The following is a 20834-nucleotide window of genomic DNA, read 5'->3' as shown; positions in this document are numbered from 1 at the left end:
CTGCCCAGGTGGAAAAGAGAGCAGAGTTCCTGGAGGAATTACACCACAAGATGGAACATTCTAATGGTCCAGTTGTTTTGGGAGGAAATTGGAACCTAATTAGAGAGATGGATGACAAAAACAATTCCAATGTGGATCTCCAGCTCATGGAGAGATTTGGTGACTTCATTGATTCCTTCCACCTTAGGGAGTTGAGGAAATGTGGAGGACATTATACATGGACAAATAAGCAGCTAAACCCAGTGATGGTCAATTTGGATAGTGTTAGTCTCTAATAGCTGGGAAACTAGATTTCCTATAGCTATGGTTACAATTCTTACTAGAGTTGGATCTGACCATTGCCCTCTTGTGTTGGATACTGGAGAGGGGGTACCAAATAAATCTATAATCTTAAGATTTGAGAAAGCTTGGCTGAAGGTTGCAGGTTTCAAGGAGCTGGTCATTGCTAAGTGGCTGGAACAAGCCTGGCTTCAGAATACACTAGATGATTGGCAAGGTAGAGTTAGGTTCCTGAGGCAATTTATAAGAAGTTGGGGTGCAAATACCAGTAGTGAAATTAAGAAAAGGAAACAATAACTACTGCATGATATCAAACTGTTAGATGCTCAAGCTGAGGGGGGTTAACTGAAGAAGAGTGGGCTACTAGATACAACCTAGAAGAGCAATTGGAGGGCATATACCAATTTGAGGAGTGCCGCACCAGTGGCACCCGGAGTACCACTGCTGCGCGACGCGCGGGCCCCTTCCCCGGGTTCCCGGGAAGGTCTCACCCCGGGGGGCGTTTATGAGCTCCTCGGCCAGCTACCAGCCCGAAAGGGGCTGGCGGGGCTTCGGGAAATATTCCCGCCTGGGCACCTCCCGGGAAGCTGCTTCCCGGGAGGGGGTTCCCGGGTGCGTGGGGCCCGTGTGCTTCCCGGGGTCGACTTGCTGGGACTGGGGGTTCCCGAGCGCGTGCCCCCGCCCCGGGCGTGGGGCCCAGTTGACAGCGCCACGCGGGCACGTGGCGGGCACGGGACGCGCGGTCCCACCAAGGCAATGAGCAAGGCGCGCGGCACGGTAAACGAGCCGACCGACGGGTAGTTACCCGTCCGATCCAAGGAACAGTGGTTGTCTAATCCTACCCTATGGTCTTAGGCCCCTAGCAGCGGAGGTGGCACCCATGCACGCCACCAGCTCGCTGGGAGGGGTTGCATGCCTCCCCGTTGGACACTTGTAGCTCATGCACCGTGGCACATGTGGCATCCCCTTATGTATAAAAGGAGGACTCATGCCGACGGTCAAGGGGGTTGGTCAGTGGGATAGTCGTTCACTTCCACAAGTTCCCTTCGCTGGCTCACTGGATCAGGGACCAGTTGGTTCCAGTAGACAGCCAGCAGAGAGCCGTAGGGAGAACTTAGACATTGAGAGAAAGCCCGGGACCTGCCCGGCAACTTGTAAACCTTTTTATTCGTAACCAATACCAGCTTAGACAGGCAGGAGGTAGGGTTTTACACCTCCGGGTGGCCCGAACCTGGGTAAAAAACGTGCGTGTACCTGTTCTTGAACCAGCGCGCACCCTAGCACCTTGTCTCGCCAGCCCCGTAGGGCCTCATCGGCCGTGCCAACGATCACCGGGTCTCCGCCCCAGACACCCCTACCGAACCTAAAGGGGGACGTGACTGCACGCCCCCGGTGTCGGAGCACCGAGCGAGGCTCCGGCCGCGAGCAGAACCCGGAGCGCGGAGACGCGCCACCCGCCTCACGACAGGGGGAGAACCCTCCCCCTCCTCAGCGAGGCCAAGGAGACGGGGGCCCGGAGGGGTCCTCGAACTCATCGCCCACCGTTCCGGGGGGTGATGCACGTGGCATCTTGAATGCCCGCCAGCAGGAGGATCTGCGCCCGCGCTTGGAGCGCCGGCGCAGGCGCGAGGTGGAGCGCCAGCGCCCACAGGAGCAGGAAGACGCTCCCATGGGCCCCGAGGACGGCTGCACCGCGTTCACGCGCGAGCTGCGGCGGGTGACGTGGCCCCGTAAGTTCCGAGCGCCTGCGCTCGGTACGTACGACGGGACTGCTAACCCCAAAGATTTTCTCCTGACCTACACGTTGGGCATGCATGCCATCGGCGCCGACGACAAGGTCAGGGCGAACTGGTTCCCGATGGTCCTGAAAGGATCAACACGAACCTGGTTGCTCAACCTGCCCGCCGGGTCCGTCGCCACTTGGGCAGACCTGCGCGAGCAGTTCATGAGCGCGTTCCAGGACGGCTATAAGCGCCCGGGAACCATGGCGGAGCTGCACACTATCGTGCAAAAACCGGGAGAGATGTTGCCGGCCTTCGTCAACCGCTTCTCTAACCTCTCCTATTCTATCCCGGAGGCGGAGGCGGCCGCCATCATCAACACCTTCGCCATCAACGCCCGTGATCCCAAAATGCGCGAGAAGCTGAGCACGCATCGGATCCGGACGACGCAGGACTTGTACGCCTTGGCGCACAAGTGTGCCATGGCCGAGGAAGGGCGCCTAGCGCCCGAGTTGGCAGCCCAGGCTGCCGTGAGCCTTGGCGAGGGCTCGCAGAAGAAGGGTTCTCGCAAGCGCAGCGGGAAGCAAGTCCTCGCTGCGGACTCGGGGGCTCCCGCCGCGAGGCCCTCGAAGAAGGCCTCGCCGGGTGGAGAGGCTGGCGGGAAGCAGGGCGACACGCCCCGCTGCCTCATCCACAGCAACTCCACCCATGACGCGCAGAGTTGCCGCGTTCTGCAAGGGATCAAGCAGCGGCGGGAGCAGCGCCACGAGGAGCGCCGCGCCGCCGGCGCTTGCTTCAATTGTGGCGACATCGGACATCGGACAGCTCTCCCGAGATTGCCCGAATGACCCCAGAGTGGGTCCGAGGCTGGCCAGCGGTGGTGCCGGTAGGGATGAACCCCAAGGGGGCCGCGGCCAACCCTCGCTGGGCGGGAACGCCCTCCTCGGCGATGCGACAGGGCGCACGCTGAGGATCAACGCGAGTCCGACTATACCGGCGGTGGCGAACCGGGCTTCCAGGAGCCTCGTGGCGTCGCCTGCATCCATGGGGTAGCTTACGCTGTCCCATCCCACGCCACGGTGAAGCGCCTCACCCGCGACGTGTGCGCACTGTTGCCGGATGCGGAGCCGCAGCAGCCGCTGAGGTGGTCGCACGTGCCGATCACCTTCAGCGTCGACGATCACCCAGTGCGACAGTTGGGTTCCGGGGTAATACCCCTCGTCGTCTCGCCGATCATTAGCAATATGATGGTGACCAAGGTGCTAGTGGACAACGGAGCGGGGCTTAACCTCCTGTCCGCCAGGCTGGTGGAAAAGCTCCAGCTGCCGATGGAGCAGCTGAAGCGTTCAGGACCGTTCACCTTCGGGTCCCGGGAAGCGTTCAAGACCGAGCACATAGTGTTCGACGTGGCGCATACCCGATTGCCCTACCACGGGATCCTTGGTCGGCCGGCGCTGATCAAGTTCATGGCGGCCACACATTGCGACTATGGCGTGATGAAGATGCCGTCCGTTTATGGAGTCCTCTCCGTCAAGTGCGACCTCAAAGACGCGGCTTGGTGCGTTGGCAAGGTCGTCCGGGCCGCTGCTGCAGCTGACGCAGGCGACGAAGATGTTGTCGAGGACGACGGCTTGCCGGGTGATGTCCCGGCAACGAAGAAGGCCCGCGCCACCCCGCAAGGGCTTGCCGGGGGAGGCGCGGGCTCGAGCTCGTGCCCCGGCAAGGGGCAGGGGCTCCGGGAGGAGGCCACCAAAGTGAAGAAGCTGCCCCTCGAAGCCGGCGACAAGGAGCGCACCGTTACTATCGGTGCGAACCTGGCCGCCGAATAGGAAAGCGCCCTCGTCACCTTCCTCCGGGATAACACCGACGTGTTCGCCTGGCAACCGTCGGACCTTCCCGGAGTCCCCAGGGAGGTGATCGAGCATCGGCTCGCGGTGCGCCTGGATACGCACCCTGTCAAGCAGAAGATCCGGCGGCAAGCACAAGAGCGAAAAGATTTCATCAAGCAAGAGGTGGGCAAGCTTAGGGCTGCCGGGGCAATCAGGAAAGTTTTGTACCCCACTTGGCTGGCTAACCCTGTAGTAGTGCCTAAAGCAGGGAATAAGCTTCGCATGTGCATAGATTTTACTGGTCTTAATCGTGCATGCCCCAAGGATCCCTGTACCCCGTGTTGACCGGATAGTTAATTCTACCGCCGGTTGTGATTTGTTGAGTTTTCTGGATGCTTTCTCCGGCTACCATCAAATCAAGATGGCGGTCGAGGATGAGGAAAAGACAGCGTTTATCACCCCGGTTGGCTGCTATTGCTATACATGCATGCCTTTCGGGTTGAAGAACGCGGGCTCCACATTTCAACGCGCTCTGCGCGAATGTTTGGGGCCCGAGCTAGGCTGCAATGCGGAGGCCTACATGGACGACATCGACATCAAATCGAAGTGTAGGGACTCGCTGGTTGATGACCTCCGGGAGTGTTTGACAACCTTCGCAGGATCAAGTTCAAGCTGAACCCTGATAAGTGCACCTTCGGTGTCAACTCCGAGCAGCTTTTGGGTTTCTTGGTTTCACACCGGGGGATACAGGCCAACCCGACCAAGATAGAAGTCATCGAGAAGATGGAGGCCCCCCGCAAGGTGAAAGATGTCCAGCGCCTCAACGGCTGTGTTGCCGCGCTGGGACGGTTCATCTCCAGGCTGGGCGAGCGTGCCTTGCCTTTCTTCCGGGTAATGAAAAAGAAGGTCCAGTCGACTGGACTCCCGAGGCCGAGGCGGCGTTCCAGGAACTCAAGCAGTACCTGAGGTCGCCACCCATCCTCGTCGCCCCCAAGCTGGGCGAACCGCTGCTACTCTACCTAGCGGCGACTGACCAGGTGGTCAGCTCGGTGCTGATTGCCGAGAGGGAGGAAGATGTCCCGGAGGCTGGGGCTGCGGAGCAGGGGGCTGAGCGGCCTCCGGCAACCGCCTCAGACCCGGGGACCGCCCGCGAGTCGACAACCTTGGCACCACGGAAGCGGTTGGTGCAGCACCCGGTGTACTTCGTTAGTACGGTGCTATGCGACGCGCGGACAAGGTACCCGCAAGTACAGAAGCTCCTTCTGGGGGTCTCCTTGCGTCCCGCAACATGCGCCACTACTTCCAGGCGCACCGCATCACGGTGGTGTCCGGGTTCTGCCTTGAGCGAGCCCTCACCAACCATGAAGCCACCGGGAGGGTGGCCGAGTGGAGGATGGAGTTGTCGGAGTTCGACCTCCACTTCGCCAGCTCCAAAAGCATCAAGCGCACGGCCCTGGCGGACTTCGTCGCGGAATGGACGTCCACGGGCGTGGAAGAAGGTGAGTCGGAGACCAGCCTGCCCGGCAAGCTGGATGAGGACCACTGGGTCCTCTACTTCGACGGTGTGTTCAGCCTTCAGAGAGCAGGCGCTGGGGTCGTCATCGAGTCACCAACAGGGGACCAGTTGAGGTTCGCTGTCCAACTCGACTTCGCTAACTCCACCAACAACACGGCGGAGTACGAGGGCCTGCTTGCCGGGTTGCAGGCAGCGGTCGCCCTCGACATTAAGCGCCTGGTTGCTCGCGGCGATTCCCAGCTCGTGATCAACCAGGTGAACAAGGACTACGATTGCCCTCAAATGGCACCGTACGTGGAGGAAGTCCGCAAGCTGGAACAAAAGTTCAAGGGTTTGCGCTTCGAGCACGTCAAGCGGAAGGACAACTTCGCTGCTGACGAGCTGGCCAAGATGGCAGCAAAGCGCCGGAAGCCCCCGGCGGGCGTGTTCTGTCAGAAGCAAGTGGCTCCTTCAGTCGCCCCCCCAGCCGGCTGCTGGGGACGCCCCTCCGGCAACCGAAGGAACCCTTGCAGCAGCGGGGGTCCACGCCACCGATATGGCGGCATGTGTTGGCAGGGAGATTCCCCCCTGGGCGGAAGAAATCGCCCCCTATTTGAAAGGGGAGGCTCTCCCGGAAGATGATGTCGCCGCGGAGCGTGTAGCGCGACAGGCCAAGATGTACACTATGGTAGATGGTAGCATCTACCGCAGGCGTGCGAATGGTATCAAACTCATCTGCGTGCCGCAGGATCAAGGGTGTGCACTGTTGGAAAACATACATCGAGACACATGTTCACACCATGTGGCCTCCCGGGCTCTAGCCGGCAAGGCGTTTCGGCATGGCTTCTACTGGCCCACGGCTCTGGCCGATGCGGAGCGACTTGTGAAGACGTGCGAGGCTTGCCAGTTCCACTCAAAGAAGAGCAACCAACCGGCGCAGGCCCTACATGTCATCCCGTCCTCATGGCCGTTCGCGGTCTGGGGACTGGACATCGTCGGCAAGCTACCAAGGGCGGTTGGCGGTTACGAATATTTTTTTGTGGCCATCGACAAGTTCTCCAAATGGGTGGAGGTGGAACCAGTGCGGAAGGTGACCGCCCAGGCGGCCATCAAGTTCTTTAAGGGCATTGTGTGCCGGTTTGGTGTTCCCAACAACATTATCACCGATAACGGCACGCAATTCACGAGCGCTGCGTTTCAAGTCTACTGCGAAGACATGGGCACTAAGCTGCGCTTCGTGTCCGTTGCTCACCCGAGGAGTAACGGACAGGCGGAGCGAGCCAACGCAGAGGTGCTGCGGGGGCTCAAGACGAGAACCTTTGACAAGCTCAAAGGCCACGGGAAGCACTGGATCGAAGAACTTCAGCCCGTGCTGTGGTCCATCCGGACCACACCTAGTCGGGCAACGGGCAAAACTCCTTTCGCCCTTGTCTACGGGGCAGAAGCGGTGCTGCCCCTCGAGCTCAACTACGGATCTCCCCGAGTACGCGCGTACGGCGACACCAGCCAACACGAGCAAAGGGTCGACGATCTAAACTTCATCGAAGAACTTCGATGCCGGGCTGCTGTGCGAGCCGCGCGCTACCAGGACTCCGTCGTTATCACGACAGGCGATTCCGTCTCCGGGGGCTCGAGAACGGAGACCTTGTCCTGCGACGGATACAAGGAACGAAGGCCGGGAGCAAGTTGACTCCGAAATGGGAGGGCCCCTTCCGGGTGGTGCAACTGACCAGGCCGGGGGCTGTCCGCCTGGAAACCGAAGACGGCTTGCCGGTGCCCAATAGCTGGAATATTGAGCACTTGCGCAAGTTCTACTCGTGAAGCGGTGGAGCCCGACCCTCAGGTGCTGCCGCCGATGCATACCTCTCGAACTACTTTAACCGGGCAGCCCCCGCGTGTAAACCGCTAGTTAATCGTAAATAAAGATAAGTGTTTCAGCCCTGAGCTTTGAGTTTGCCTTGTTTGTTCGCGTGTTTTCCTTCTTCTGGCTCCTGCTTTAAGTGCACAAAGGTGTCTTTCCATACTTGGTTGTGAGCAGGGGGCTGTTTTAGCCTCGAAACATAAACCCGTTGCCGGATCGTCCCGACACGGGACATGCCGTTGGCGGGCTCCCGCAACGCGCATCACTAGACATGCCGTTGGCGGGCTTCCCGCAACGCGCATCACTGGACATGCCGTAGGCGGGCTTCCCGCAACGCGCATCACTGGACATGCCGTTGGCGGGCTTCCCGCAACGTGCATCACTGGGCTTCTAGGAGGCAGGAGGGCACCTCGGGCCTGGTAAGAGTCTAACCTGCAGGAAAGGGTGGAGTCTTGTACACTGTGGTGCCCGTGAGCTGCCCACGGGTCGCACCATACACCGGTGCCTTGTGGTGCGGGAAGACCGCAACACAAGGATCTCACCGCACTCCGAGGCTTCTGAGTTGACAGGTTGCCGCCACATGTGTCACGGTTGCCTGGTAAACATGTCGGCGGGAACTGCGCCGCATTCGAGGGAAGGGCGCCACGATGCTGCGGGGGCCCGTCGCGCGCGGTGGCAAACCCCCTTCCCACGCCTATAAAAGGCGCGCCCCAACCGTGGAACGGCTCCGAGCGAAGCCAGGTTCAGGGCCGTTAAGGCGGGTGGTGCCAGGAGGTGATGCTTCCCGCCGGTGCCTAGCGCTGGCGGATGCGCTGCCATCGCGCCCCTGCTGCATCACCCCATTGAGCCAACCCCGAGGGACGCTGCATAGGCACGATGGTAGTGCATGCCATCCGCATCCTGCGCCGATGGGTGCACTGCCGTTGTGCTCCTGCCGCGCAACCTCAAGTGGGCGGCTCCTGGTCGAGGGTAGCCGCAGAGGCACTGTGGTGGTGCATCCCATTAGCGTCCGGTGCTAATGGGGTGCATTGCCACAGTGCCCTTGCCGCCCCCCCTCCATAGGACACCTCCGCAAGGAGCAGGGGCTGCCGCGGAGACTCTATGTTAGTGCATGCCATCTGTGCCTTGTGCCGAAGGGTGCACTATCATAGAGACCCGGCCGCATTCCCTTTGAGAGAGCCTTTTTCGGGCGCGGGTCGTTGCGAGGACGCTGTGATGGCGCCAGTGCCGACGCTCGTCGCCCGTTCCGGCCCTTCACCGCATCCCTGCCGCGGCCCTCGAGCAGTTTCACTCCCGGGCAACAAGGGCTGTCGCATCCCTTGGGACGAGTTCCCCAGAAAAAACCAGGTCTCCCCGGTTGCGGGGGCTGTCGCCAGGAGGCTATAACTTCCTCGCCACCCGTGCCCGCCGTTCTGGGTGGGGCGCAGCTGGCGGCGAGGACGTTATAGCCGTCTTGCGGCTGCTCCCGGGACGGAGTCCTCCTAGGCCAGCGCTCCTTCCTGAAGGCTAGGGTTCCTCCCTGAAAGCCAGGGTCCGTCCCTAAAGGCGAGGGTTGCCGCTTGAGCGTGGTGGTGGCATCGTCGCCGGCGGTTGCCGCCGGCGGCGATCCCGCCCCCGCGGTCCTGCCGCATCCCTCAGAGATCGTTTCACATGAACAGGTACCCAAGTTGGTTTCCTACCAAGGCGGTGCACCAGCTGCATTCTGCTGCCGCGTGTCACGAGGCATTCGACTGAACGGAAAAGCTAAGTGTCTGAACATGAACGCTGAATTCGCTAAGAGCAGAACGAAACTGAGCACTGTCTTGCTGGGTGCGGCCCCGGATCCCGCGCGTAGCCGGAGTGTTAAAAGGGACGCTTGCGGGGGGAGTGCGCTCCCCGTGTCGCTCCGCGGGTCCGCCCCGAAGGGGCACGGCTTGGAGTAGTTACCCCGCAAGGGGAGTGGCTCCCCGCTACCGCTTGGCCCCAGGTCGGTACCACGGGTCCGTCCCGGGTCCCTAGTCCGGTCAAAGGTGAGGCGCGCGCGAGTCCCCCACGACACAAGGCAAAATACGCAAAGGCTAAAAGGGGCCGCTCTGCTAGACAGCATCAGGAACAATGAACTTGTCAAAAAATCTACTTAACTAAGAGTTAACGCTGCTTTGCCGAGTGTGGACCCCGAACCTGCGCGCGGCCGGGGTGTGAGGAGGACGCTTGCGGGGGGAGTGCGCTCCCCGTGTGGCTCCCGGGTCCGTCCCGGGGGGACACGGCTTGGAGTAGTTACCCCGCAAGCGGAGTGGCTCGCCGCCTACCGCTTGGTCCCAGGTCGGCACCACGGGTCCGTCCCGGGTCCCTGGTCTGGTCGAGGGTGGGGCGTGCGAGTCCGCGGCAACACAAGGCGTAACACACAAAGGCTAAGGGAACCATCCCGCGAGGCAGCCTCGGGAATAAGAGACAAAAATTGAGCAAATTAACGAGCTTGATTGACTAAGTGCCGAATGATTACATGGACTGATCAAAAGGCGATTGTTCAAACGGCGCTAAGCGCCATACTTGCAGGGAAAGCAAACAGAAGGAGGTACAGTGGAAGCAACGAGTACGGCCGGGGGCTGCGACAACTAGTTGTCGTCGTCTTCGGCCAGGGGGTTGGCGGGGAGATCAGGTTCTGGCTTCATCTGCATCTGCTCGACAACCTCGTCGACGAACTCGCGCACTGATTGGGTGTGCGTGGGCTCATCCTCGCTATCGGACCAAGCGTCCAGCAGGGACTCGAAGGGGAACTCCGGGTCCCGGAGATGAATCCGCAGGAGGATTGTCCCGGCAACCTTCCGAGCGCCGTTGGCGACTTCGTTGGCGCCATACCTGGCGATCCAAACGTCGAGCGATCCGAGCTTCCCCACCAAGTCGGAGAAGAAAGGGATCAGCGTCGTGACGTCCGTGCCGTCCACGTCCGCCGCCTGCAGCTCGAACTTGGGCAGCAGGTCACACAGCGACTGGGCGATCTTCGCCAGCTTCTCCGTCTCAAGCTGCCGCTGCCCGATCAGCGTGCCGTGATGGAGTCGGACGTCTTGCGCGGCCTTCTTGGCCTTGCTGACGCGGTCCTCCAGCCTCGCAAGCTCTGCGGCCTTGGTCGCGTTGTCCACGCCGGCCTTGGCGGGCTCTTCCCGGACGGCGGCCAACTCGTCCTCAAGCCCGGCCGCTCTGTCTTTGGCGGAGTTGAGCTCAGCCTCATACCGGGCCGCCGCTCTCGCCGCATCCTCGGCAGCCTTGACCTGCACCTCCAGCAGGACGAGGAGGCCTTGGATTTCGTCGCGGTAATTGGCGATCAGCTCGCTCTTCTCGTCCAGACGCGTCAGGGCCGTCGCGAGCACCTCGGCATGCTCCTTCCGGGCCGTTTCTAGAGTTGCCGCCATCGCATCGAGCCTTCCTTGGAGCTCCACGCGCTGGACCTCCAGTTGCCGACGGAGCTCGGTCTCCTTGACTACCGGCTCCCGGGCGGCCTCCAGGGCTTGCCGGGCAAGCCGCGCCTCCTCGCGCAGCCGGGAGAATTCGCACCTCTCTCTCTCCACGGCCTCTCGCTCCCTCACCTCGTTGTAGGAGGTGACGAAGGCAAATTGTTGGTCCGGGATGGCGTCCAGGAACCGGTGCCCCCGCTCAAAGACGCTCGGATCCCAGGTAAGGGGGTTCCAAGCGACCCCGGCGAGGGTGCCGAGGTCGATACCGGGGAGAGCCCCCGAAGATGATGAGGCCCCTGCTCCCGAAGTGGGGCTAGGCGCGGGGTCGCTGACTTGCTCCCGGGGGTCTTGCCGTTCTTCCCCGGTACCTTCCCCCGCGCCCGCGCTCGGGGACCCTGGGGCTGGAGAAGGCTCCCTGCCTCCGGCAGGGGTTGCCTCCTGTTGGACGACAGGTGAACCCGTGACGACCACGTCCGTGGCTTCGGGCGCATCGCCAAATGCCACCACGGCAGCGGCGGCGTGCTTCGCTGCCGCTGTGTCCGTCGCAGCGGGGCCGGACGTGAGGGCCGGTTCCGCCTCCACCTCCGCCCCCGCGGCGTTGACGACCGAGTCGGGGTCTGTCGTCGCTCGGTGCTCAGACACCGGGGGCGTGCAGCCTCGTCCCCCTTTTAGGTTCGGTAGGGGCGTCTGAGGCGGAGACCCGGTTATCGCCGGCACGGTCGATGAGGCCCTATGGGGCCGGTGAGACCCAGTGCCAAGAGGGCGCGCTAGTACCAGAACAAAGGCACACCCGTTTTTTACCCAGGTTCGGGCCACCCGGAGGCGTTAAACCCTATGTCCTGCCTGTCTGAACTGATATTGATTGAGGATCAAGCATTTACAAGTTCTCGCCGGGCCAGTTCCCGGGCTTCCTCTCAATGTCTAAGTACTCCTTGCTATTCTCTGCTTGCTATCTACCAGAACCAACTGATCAACTCACTATCCTCCCAACTGTCTGACCCGTCAACCCTCTAACCCCCTTGACCGCTGGCATGGGTCCTCCTTTTATACACAAGGGGATGCCACATGTGCCACGGTGCATGGGCTACAAGTGTCCAACAGGGAGGCACGCAACTCTCCCTGGTGAACTGGTGGCATGCATGGGTGCCACCTCCACTGCTAGGGGCCTAAGACCCTAGGGTAGGATTGGACAACCACTGTTCCTTGGATCGGACGGGTAACTACCCGTCGGTCGGCTCGTTTACTGAGCCGCGCGCCTTACTCCTTGCCTTGGTGGGACCGCGCGTTCCGCGCCCGTCACGCGCCCGTGTGGCGCTGTCCAGTGGGCCCCACGACCCGAGGCGGGGGGCACGCGTCCGGGAACCCCCAGTCCCCGCAAGTCGGCCCGGGAAGCACCCGGGCCCAGCGCACCCGGGAACCTCCTCCCGGGAGGTGCCTAAGCGGGAATATTCCAAAAGTCCCGCTAGCCCCTTTCGGGCTGGTAGCTTGCCGGGAAGCTCGTCGGCGCTCCCCGGGATGAGACCTTCCCGGGAACCCGGGGGAGGGGCCCACGCGTCGCGCAGCGGTGGTACCCCGAGTGCCATTGGTGTGACAGGGTCAACCACGGCCACGACCGTTCCGGGCATGGGCGGACTTGTGCCTGCAACAATGAGAAGCATGAGAACCGGCGAAGGATGGCGCCTTCAAAGGCGGACAAGAACGACCAGGGCGGTTACCTTGTGCGGCCATCGGGCTTGCCGGGGCGGCCTCCTCTGCTTCGCTTGCGCCGGCGGGAGCATCCACCTGGGTTGCCGCGGGCGAGCTGCCTCCTCTTGCTTGGTGTGTCGGGTGGGGAGTCGCTCCTTGCCCTCTTGCTGGCACCCGCCGGCAAGGAAGACTTCGGGGGGCTGCGCCGAAGCGCGAAACCCTGGAAGACCCCACGGGCTGGCGACGCCCAGGGCGCCCGAGGCATCGTCGTGACCCGGAGAGCTCCGGGAGTCGTCGGCGAGGCCGCCGCGGCGCCGGGAGCCAAACTCGCGGAGGCCCCTGCCACCGAGGCGAAGGCCGTTGCCGGGGCGCCGGTGACCCCCGCAGGCGCTGGCGCTGCCGGGGTACCGGCGGGCACCCCGGGACCGGTTCCCGGCGCGGAGCTAGCGGCCGCCGCCAAGGCAGGGGCCGGACCCAGCACCAGTCGCCCCGCCTCTCTTTTTCAATCTTCTTCCCCGACCGGACGATGAACTCTGACTTCATCTGGTCGCGGGCGCGGAAGACCACCCCTGACGACATTGCCTTCGCGTTGTCAATGCGCGGGTAGAAGTAGTGGCGGAAGAGCCCCACCGACGGCATCACCCCCACGAACGCCTCACAGAGAAACTGGAAGGTGGCGAGGAGGAACAGCGAGGTGGGGTGGAGCTGCGCCACCCGCAGCTGATAAGACTCAATCAGTGCGTGGAGGAACAGAGAGAAGGGCGGCACCATGCCGCAGAGAAGGAAACGCGCGAACACCCGGAAATCTTTGTCCTGGTGCTCGACGCCCGCCGGGAAGATCCGCGTCTCCCCATGCTCGTTGAAGTTGGAGGCGACGGCGTGCCGAGGCTTCCCCAGCGCCTCGCCATTGTAGCCGGGGCGGAAGAAAGCGACAGTGGCGCGCATCTCCCGCCTCTTCTAGTCCTTGGCAGCGGCCGCTTTGAGCGCCGCCTTGGTCTTGCTTGTCGCGGGCTTCTTCGAGGTTTGGACCTCCTTCCCCTTCCTGGTGGTGGGGGGCGCCATGGAAAGTGAGGACGGAAGCTGACAGGAGTGCAGGGATACGAGATGCGGAAGAGGATGGAGGCGAAAGGGCAAAAGTGTTGTTCCCCTTTTGGCAGCAGTAGAGGCTTTATGACGCCCGGCCGTTTGGTAACGAACGGTTTCGTACCCTACGGGTGCGCGGGGATAACTCCTAATCAGTGGGAGTAATGCACGGAGTGGCCTTAACTGCCCTATTTAGGGGGTTAGGGCGGAGATCGCGCGTCACTGCTCCGTTTGTAACAGCGCCTTACACGGGGCAGCGAAGGGATGCGGGCCCGCGGCTGATCGGGGCCCACGCGTTGGTTAAGGGCGTAGCCCGGCAACCGACCATGGGAAGACCTTCCCGGGAACAGGTGATGCCGGCCCACGCCCGGGGGCTACTATCGCACCAGTGGCACCCGGGGTACCACTGCTGCGCGACGCGCGGGCCCCTTCCCCGGGTTCCCGGGAAGGTCTCACCCCGGGGGGCGTTTATGAGCTCCGCGGTCAGCTACCAGCCCGAAAGGGGCTGGCGGGGCTTCGGGGAATATTCTCGCCTGGGCACCTCCCGGGAAGCTGCTTCCCGGGAGGGGGTTCCCGGGTGCGTGGGGCCCGTGTGCTTCCCGGGGTCGACTTGCTGGGACTGGGGGTTCCCGGGCATGTGCCCCCGCCCCAGGCGTGGGGCCCAGTTGACAACACCACGCGGGCACGTGGCGGGCACGGGACGCGCGGTCACACCATGGCAAGGAGCAAGGCGCGCGGCACAAAAAACGAGCCGACCGACGGGTAGTTACCCGTCCGATCCAAGGAACAGTGGTTGTCTAATCCTACCCTAGGGTCTTAGGCCCCTAGCAGCGGAGGTGGCACCCATGCACGCCACCAGCTCGCCGGGAGGGGTTGCATGCCTCCCCGTTGGACATTTGTAGCTCATGCACCGTGGCACATGTGGCATCCCCTTATGTATAAGAGGAGGACTCATGCCGACGGTCAAGGGGGTTGGTCAGTGGGATAGTCGTTCAGTTCCACAAGTTCCCTTCGCTGGCTCATTGGATCAGGACCAGTTGGTTCCAGTAGACAGCCAGCAGAGAGCGGTAGGGAGAACTTAGACATTGAGAGGAAGCCCGGGAACCTGCCCGGCAACTTGTAAACCTTTTTATTCGTAACCAATACTAGCTCAGACAAGCAGGACGTAGGGTTTTACACCTCCGGGTGGCCCGAACCTGGGTAAAAAACGTGCGTGTACCTGTTCTTGGACCAGCGCGCACCCTAACACCTTGTCTCGCCGGCCCCGTAGGGCCTCATCGGCCGTGCCGGCGATCACCGGGTCTCCGCCCCAAACGCCCCTACCGAACCTAAAGGGGGACGTGACTGCACGCCCCCGGTGTCGGAGCACCGAGCGACGACAAGGAGCTTATTTGGCAGAAGAGAGCTGGAGAACAGTGGTTACTTGAGGGAGATGCAAATACTTCATTCTTCCATAGTGCTGCCAATGGAAGACACAGAAAATGTAATATTGCTTATTTGGAACATGAAGGAAATGTTATACAAGATGAGAAAGAGTTGCAAGAACACATTTCTAGTTACTATAAGAGTCTATTTGGTTCAGAGGACAGGGGGGACTTATCTCTTGGTGGAAGCCCCTTGGTCAACAAAGCACATGCTATCAGAACTAGACAATGAAGAGTTGACTAAGCCTTTCACTATGGAGGAAATAGAGTTAGTAGTTAAAGAGATGAAAACCAATACAGCTCCTGGGCCAGATGGCTTACCAGTAATCTTTTATAAACAGTTTTGGGAGATGGTTAAAGAGATGGTCAAAAGAATGCTTGATAGCCCGCATGCTGAGGAGTTGCAACTTAGAAGACTTAATTATGGGGTGGTTACTCTGATTCCTAAAACGAAAGATGCTGCAACTATCAAGCAATATCGGCCAATATGTTTATATTATGTTTGTTATAAGATTGTGACTAAAGTACTGACAAATAGGCTTGAGAGAGTTGCGGATAAGGTGGTGAGTAAGAGTCAGACGGCATTTATGAAAAACGGAAATATTTTAGATGGGGTGGTCACTATCCATGAGGTGTTTCATGAGCTTAGGAGGACTCTATCCATCAGCCACGCACTCAACCGCAGGTTGATTTTTGGCAGAGACGGAGTGTGATACAAACCAGAGAACCCTAGCTCACCCACCAGACACGTTTCTTCAAAACGCAGAACTGACCAAGAACTGAGCAAACCTTTTGGACAAACAGACGAGACGTCAGCGTGCACGCAGCGTGCCCGTGCCGAAACAGCGGTGTGTTGTTCGCACTTGAAGCATTGTCCTCAGGGCTCGCCAGCTTCGTGCTCTCGTGACATGTTGCTATATGTCCTTCCCCCACGGGGCCCAAGAAACGAATGGCAGCAGCACCAGCAGGGCCAAAATACGTGGACTCATCTTACGTAAGCGACCTCGGCACAACAGATGCATGCGCACAGCGGCCTAACATGTTCGAGAAAAGCAAACTGAAAGTACAACGACGACGTCATTCCAAAGAACTCACGAGCACAGGACGCCAGACCAACGATTCATACACGTGTTGGCATTGAATATTATTCCTCCGCAGCTTCGTTTGCCTCACGGGAAAGTTGAAACCCGAAGACAGATCGAAGCTTCACCGGACATTGCCATGCAGGGTGGCTTTCCGCGACAAATATTAACCCGATTGGACGATGTGAATAAATTACGGTGGTGGCCCAGAAGACTACCACGCGTGGCCCTAGCACTCGTACCTCCTCGCCTGGCTCACAACCTGGACACACAACACCCCCCTCATATGTGCCCCTTCCAGAAATAAAAACCCAACACCCCTCCTCAGACAGATTTCAAAGGAATCCGATAACCTCACAACCCCTTTCCTTAGAACTCGAGAATCCAGTCCAAGTCGCTACCCACCGCGATGCCTGGCTCAACCGCCCAATCTGGGAATGGAATAGATGAACCACCCTGCCTCCCTTTGATCCCTTGCCCCAGGTGTGGCCGTGCAGAGCTCATCTCCAACTTCCAACGTCGAGCTGGGCCGAGGAGGGGGCAACGCTTCTACAAGTGCCAGATTGAGGAGGTAGGTACTCCGTCCTCCCAGGTTTTGACTAAGAAATCCGTCATCTGAGCACAACAGTTCTTTTGTTCTTACCTTCCCATTTCTTCCTTGCGCATACATAGGTCGAGGGAGGGTGCGGCTACTTTGCATGGGAGGCAGAGTACAAGGCGCTTCTTGATAGGATCGCCGATGGCGCCGGTCTTCGTCAAGCACGCCAGATACCTGCAGTTGTTCTTGATGGCCGTGTGGCATTTCAGCAGCCAAGGGCCACCATAGCACTGCAGCATGGGAACCGAATCAAGAGCCTGATTGTCGGACCAGTGGCACCTGAGGTACCACTGCTGCGCAACGCGCAGGTCTTTTTCCCGGGTTCCCGGGAAGGTCTCATCCTGGGGAGCGTCTATGAGCTCCCCAGCCAGCTACCAGCCTGAAAGGGGCTAGCGGGGCTTCGGAAAATATTCCCGCCTGGGCACCTCCCGGGAAGCTGCTTCTCGGGGAGGGGGGGGGGGGGGGTTCCCGGGTGCGTGGGGGCCGTGTGCTTCCTGGGGTCGACTTGCTGGGACTGGGGGTTCCCGGGCACGTGCCCCCGCCTCGGGCGTGGGGCCCGGTTGACAGCGCCACGCGGGCGCGTGGCGGGCGCGGACGCGCGGTCCCACCAAGGCAAGGAGCAAGGCGCGCGGCTCAGTAAACGAGCCGACCGACGGGTAGTTACCCGTCCGATCCAAGGAACAGTGGTTGTCTAATCCTACCCTAAGGTCTTAGGCCCCTAGCAGCGGAGGTGGCACCCATGCACGCCACCAGCTCACCAGGAGGGGTTGCCTGCCTCCCCATTGGACACTTGTAGCTCATGCACCGTGGCACATGTGGCATCACCCATGCCAACGGTCAGGGGGGTTGGTCAGTTGGACAGTCGTTCAGTTCCACAAGTTCCCTTCGCTGGCTCACTAGATCAGGGATCAGTTGGTTCCAGTAGACAGCCAGCAGAGAGCAGTAGGGAGAACTTAGACATTGGGAGGAAGCCCGGGAACCTGCCCGGCAACTTGTAAACCTTTGATTCGTAATCAATACCAGCTCAGACAGGCAGGACGTAGGGTTTTACACCTCCGGGTGGCCCGAACCTGGGTAAAAAACGTGCGTGCACCTGTTCTTGGACCAGCGCGCACCCTTAGCACTTTGTCTCACCGGCCCTGTAGGGCCTCGTCGGCCGTGCCGGTGCTCACCGGGTCTCCGCCCCAGACGCCCCTACCGAACCTAAAAGGGGGACGTGGCTGCACGCCCCCGGTGTCGGAGCACCGAGCGACGACATCTGGCGCGCCAGGTAGGGGGCGTACGAGTGGACAACGCCGGAGATCACCGACGGCAGAAGTTTCCATCGGTGTCGGCTTCCCTCTCCCTTGCCGACGAGTCTAGTCACCATGCCCCCCAAGCGGGCTGGTGACTCACGCATAGACCCGCGTGAGGCCCCAGCGGCACACACGCGGTCGCACGACGTGCGATCCGAGTCGGGGGCTCAGGAGAACCCTGAGCCCTCGAGGGTGCAGCAAACGCAGCTGCCCCCGCCGCCTCCTCGGCCGTTGGCCGACACTCGGCCGAGGGGACCGGCTGCCCCCAGTGCCGGGGGCAGTCGAGCGAGCACGCACGGCGTCGCCCGGGCCAGCCAGCGGGTTGAGTCACGGCCCGAGGACGCCCCGCGGCAGCAGCACCAGCAGCACGCCGCGTCACGGGCAACCCCTGGGGGTTCGCACCCTACACACCCGGAGGCGTCCGAGGCCAAGGCGGGAAGCAGCCGTTCAGGAAACCGGCTGCCCCCCGTGCGAACCCCGGCTAAAGCCATCGTCGCCGCGTGCATCATGGTGCGGTACGAGCCGCAGCAAGGCACGTCGGCGCACGAGACGTGGGGCGAGGAGTTGGAAGTGCTTCTCGCCCTGGCCGCCCAGAAGCCGCAAGGCGCGGGCGCCCCGGTAGGCTCCAGCCGCGGGCAGAACCCGGAGCGCGGAGATGCGCCACCTGCCTCACGACAAGGGGAGAACCCTCCACCTCCTCAGCGAGGCCAAGGAGACGGGGGCCCGGAGGGGTCCTTGAACTCATCGCCCACCATTCCGGGGGGCGATGCGCGTGGCATCTTGAATGCCTGCCAGCAGGAGGATCTGCGCCAGCCCTTGGAGCGCCGGCGCAGGCACGAGGTGGAGCGCCAGCGCCCACAAGAGCAGGAAGACGCTCCCATGGGCCCCGAGGACGGCTGCACTGCGTTCACGCGCGAGCTGCGGCGGGTGACGTGGCCCCGTAAGTTCCGAGCGCCTGCGCTCGGTACGTACGACGGGACCGCTAACCCCAAAGATTTTCTCCTGACCTACACGTTGGGCATGCATGCCATCGGCGCCGACGACAAGGTCAGGGCGAACTGGTTCCCGATGGTCCTAAAAGGATCAGCGCGAACCTGGTTGCTCAACCTGCCCCCCGGGTCCGTCGCCACTTGGGCAGACCTGCGCGAGCAGTTCGTGAGCGCGTTCCAGAGCGGCTATAAGCGCCCGGGAACCATGGCGGAGCTGCACACTATCGTGCAAAAACCGGGAGAGATGTTGCCGGCCTTCGTCAACCGCTTCTCCAACTTCTCCTATTCTATCCCTGAAGCGGAGGCGGCCGCCATTATCGACACCTTCGCCATCAACGTCCGCGATCCCAAGATGCGCCAGAAGCTGAGCACGCATCAGATCCGGACGACACAGGACTTGTACGCCTTGGCGCACAAGTGCGCCATGGCCGAGGAAGGCGCCTAGCGCCCGAGTTGGCAGCCCAGGCTGCCACGAGCCTTGGCGAGGGCTCGCAGAAGAAGGGTTCTCGCAAGCGCAGTGGGAAGCAAGTCCTCGCTGCGTACTCGGGGGCTCCCACCGCGAGGCCCTCGAAGAAGGCCTCGCCGGGTGGAGAGGCTGGCGGGAAGCAGGGCGACGCGCCCCGCTGCCCCATCCAGAGCAACTCCACCCACGACGCGCAGAGTTGCCGTGTTCTGCAAGGGATCAAGCAGCGGCGGGAGCAGCGCCACGAGGAGCGCCGCGTCACCGGCGCTTGCTTCAATTGTGGCGACATCGGACATCTCTCCCGAGATTGCCCGAATGACCCCAGAGCGGGTCCGAGGCCGGCCGGCGGTGGTACCGGCAGGGGTGAACCCCAAGGGGGGCGTGACCAACCCCTCGCTGGGCGAGAACGCCCTCCTCGGGGATGCGACAGGGTGCACGCTGAGGAGCACCGTGAGTCCGACTATACCGGCGGTGGCGAACCGGGCTTACAGGAGCATCGTGGCGTCGCCTGCATCCATGGGGGAGCTTACGCTCTCCCATCCCACGCCGTGGTGAAGCGCCTCACACGCGACGTGTGCGCGCTGTTGCCGGATGCGGAGCCGCAGCAGCCGCTGAGGTGGTCGCACGTGCCGATCACCTTCAGCGCCGACGATCACCCAGCGCGACAGTTGGGTTCCGGGGTAATACCCTTCGTCGTCTCGCCGATCATTAGCAATATGATGGTGACCAAGGTGCTGGTGGACAACGGAGCGGGGCTTAACCTCCTGTCCGCCAGGCTGGTGGAAAAGCTCCAGCTGCCGATGGAGCAGCTGAATCCCACCGAACCGTTCCGGGAGGTGAACCCCGGGATCGTGCGCCGCTGGGACGTATCACGCTGCCGGTCACCTTCGGATCCCGGGAAGCGTTCAGGACCGAGCACATAGTGTTCGACGTGGCGCATACCCCGTTGCCCTACAACGGGATCCTTGGTCGGCCGGCGCTGATCAAGTTCATGGCGGCCACACATTGTGCCTATGGGGTGATGACGATGCCGTCCGTTTATGGAGTCCTCTCCGTCAAGTGCGACCTCAAAGACGCGGCTTGGTGCGTTGGCGAGGCCGTCCGGGCCGCTGCTGCAGCTGACGTCGGCGACGAAGATGTTATCGAGGACGACGGCTTGCCGGGTGATGTCCCGGCAATGAAGAAGGCCCACGCCACCCCGCAAGGGCTTGCCGAGGGAGGCGCGGGCTCGAGCTCGCGCCCCGGCAAGGCCCAGGGGCTCCGGGAGGAGGCCACCAAAGTGAAGAAGCTGCCCCTCCAAGCCAGCGACAAGGAGCGCACCGTTACTATTGGTGCGAACCTGGCCGCCGAATAGGAAAGCGCCCTCGTCACCTTCCTCCGGGATAACACCGACGTGTTCGCCTGGCAACCGTCGGACCTTCCCGGAGTCCCCAGGGAGGTGATCGAGCATCGGCTCGCGGTGCGCCCGGATGCGCACCCCGTCAAGCAGAAGATCCGGCGGCAAGCACAAGAGCGGAAAGATTTCATCAAGCAAGAGGCGGGCAAGCTTAGGGCTGCTGGGGCAATCAGGGAAGTTTTGTACCCCACTTGGCTGGCCA

At 61.7% G+C, this 20834-nt stretch overlaps 1 protein-coding gene across 1 annotated transcript; it reads left to right on the top strand.

Moving 5' to 3' along the window:
• Positions 1-16226: 16226 nt before the first annotated feature.
• LOC112270128 lies at positions 16227-16900 on the top strand. The gene is made up of 2 exons (XM_024457866.1): positions 16227-16462; positions 16564-16900. The coding sequence occupies exons 1-2, from the start codon at positions 16301-16303 to the stop codon at positions 16870-16872; spliced, it is 471 nt and encodes a 156-aa protein (XP_024313634.1). The 5' UTR covers positions 16227-16300; the 3' UTR covers positions 16873-16900.
• The last annotated feature ends 3934 nt before the right edge of the window (positions 16901-20834 follow it).

This window comes from Brachypodium distachyon, chromosome 1, assembly GCF_000005505.3.
Source record: "Brachypodium distachyon strain Bd21 chromosome 1, Brachypodium_distachyon_v3.0, whole genome shotgun sequence".
In the NCBI taxonomy this organism is placed as follows: domain Eukaryota; kingdom Viridiplantae; phylum Streptophyta; class Magnoliopsida; order Poales; family Poaceae; genus Brachypodium; species Brachypodium distachyon.
Note: the sequence above shows the minus strand (reverse complement) of the source record. Positions and strands in the feature narration are given on the sequence as shown.